The sequence below is a fragment of the Cryptomeria japonica genome, chromosome 1 (assembly GCF_030272615.1).
Source record: "Cryptomeria japonica chromosome 1, Sugi_1.0, whole genome shotgun sequence".
In the NCBI taxonomy this organism is placed as follows: domain Eukaryota; kingdom Viridiplantae; phylum Streptophyta; class Pinopsida; order Cupressales; family Cupressaceae; genus Cryptomeria; species Cryptomeria japonica.
The window spans coordinates 257,297,226-257,298,568 of NC_081405.1; the positions used below are offsets into that span (position 1 = coordinate 257,297,226).

Sequence of the window (1,343 nt, forward strand, 5' to 3'; positions counted from 1 at the left end):
AAGGAGTCGGTAGATCATTTGCTCCTAAACTATGAGGTTGCACATCTTCAAGGGAATTTAAATTGGCAGTGTCCTCTCCAATGCTCCCTAAAGGAGGTTTTTGAAAGTTGTTCGAGGCAACCTAGTAAGTCGACCCTCTCATGTGTCTATAAAGTTAGCCCCTCAGTAGTAATATGGGAGATCTAGAAAGAACGTAATAAAAGAATTTATCAGGATAAGACTGAGGATGGGAGGAGGTTACTGTTAAGAATCAACATGGCTATTGAAGAGGTGGTAGGCTCAGTGGCATCCCAAGATTTCTCACTATCCACTCCCTTCACTTTAATGGATAGGAATATATAGAAAGCTTGGCCAGGAATAAAAATTAGACATGGATCTATGGCAAACAATAAGGGGCAGAGAAAAAATACTGGAAGCTCAATGTAAGCCTCTAGAGAAGGGCTGGTTTAAAGTAAATTTTGATGGGGCAGCCCAATTTTCCAGAAGCTTAGCAAGAGCAGGTTTTGCAATGTGGGATTACAATGGAGATCTAATCAAATGTGGAATCAAAATACTTAGGAAGAGCACAAACAATGAGGCTGAAGTGCAAGCTGCCCTTCTTGTGATTGGATTAGCGAGAAGGGAAGGTGTTCGAAATCTCCACCTTGAAGGTGAGGCAATAATGAATGGGGAGATAAAAGCATGGAATCTTCAAGGAATCATTGCAATAATTATAGAGGAGTTAAAATATTTTGAAAATCTCAAAGTTAGTCATATTCGAAGAGAAGGCAATCAGACTGCCGACAAACTATCCAAATGGGCTCTGTCTTTTGATTTAGAAGGTGAAGTTGAATTGGAAGACTTCCAAGGGATCACATCATTGGGATATGTGACAATGCAATGAGTGGATGTTAGGCATGGGATGAGTGATGTCAGGAGGGTGATGCCACCTTGCAGCATTTTTAGTGCAACTCCCCTTCTGGGAAAGATGATTTGAAATCTCGCATAGGTCAAGAAATGATGACCCGTTAAAATTTTGGCAACAAAGATTGGATATGGCAGTTTTTCTGGGATGATCAACTTGTCATGATGTCCTTCTCATTGTAAAACTTAAAATGCTATCATTAAGATAAGCGAGAAAGTGGAGATTGAAGGCAGATGTAAGGAAACTCTGAGGTTGTAAGAGGTGCATTGACATGATTAGTAGGATGACATGTTACACCAACAACCAAGACCTGTGCAAGGTTTATAAAGCTGAGGGTGGTTGTGTTAATTGAGGTAGTGTGTGAGGCGTAGATATCGGAAAATCTCTAGGAAAATAAGAGGATATTTTTCAGAAGTCAGGAAGTTCACATTTCAAAATC

At 40.1% G+C, this 1,343-nt stretch overlaps 1 protein-coding gene across 1 annotated transcript; it reads left to right on the plus strand.

The window, feature by feature from the left end:
- Nucleotides 1–370: 370 nt before the first annotated feature.
- LOC131857296 (uncharacterized) lies at nt 371–883 on the plus strand. The gene has a single exon (XM_059209575.1). It carries the CDS (start codon nt 371–373, stop codon nt 881–883), a length of 513 nt encoding a protein of 170 aa, XP_059065558.1.
- Nucleotides 884–1,343: the final 460 nt, after the last annotated feature.

What these genes read in the sequence shown, in the direction of transcription:
- LOC131857296 (XM_059209575.1), top strand. Translation starts at nt 371, where the DNA reads ATGGATCTATGGCAAACAATAAGGGGCAGAGAAAAAATACTGGAAGCT.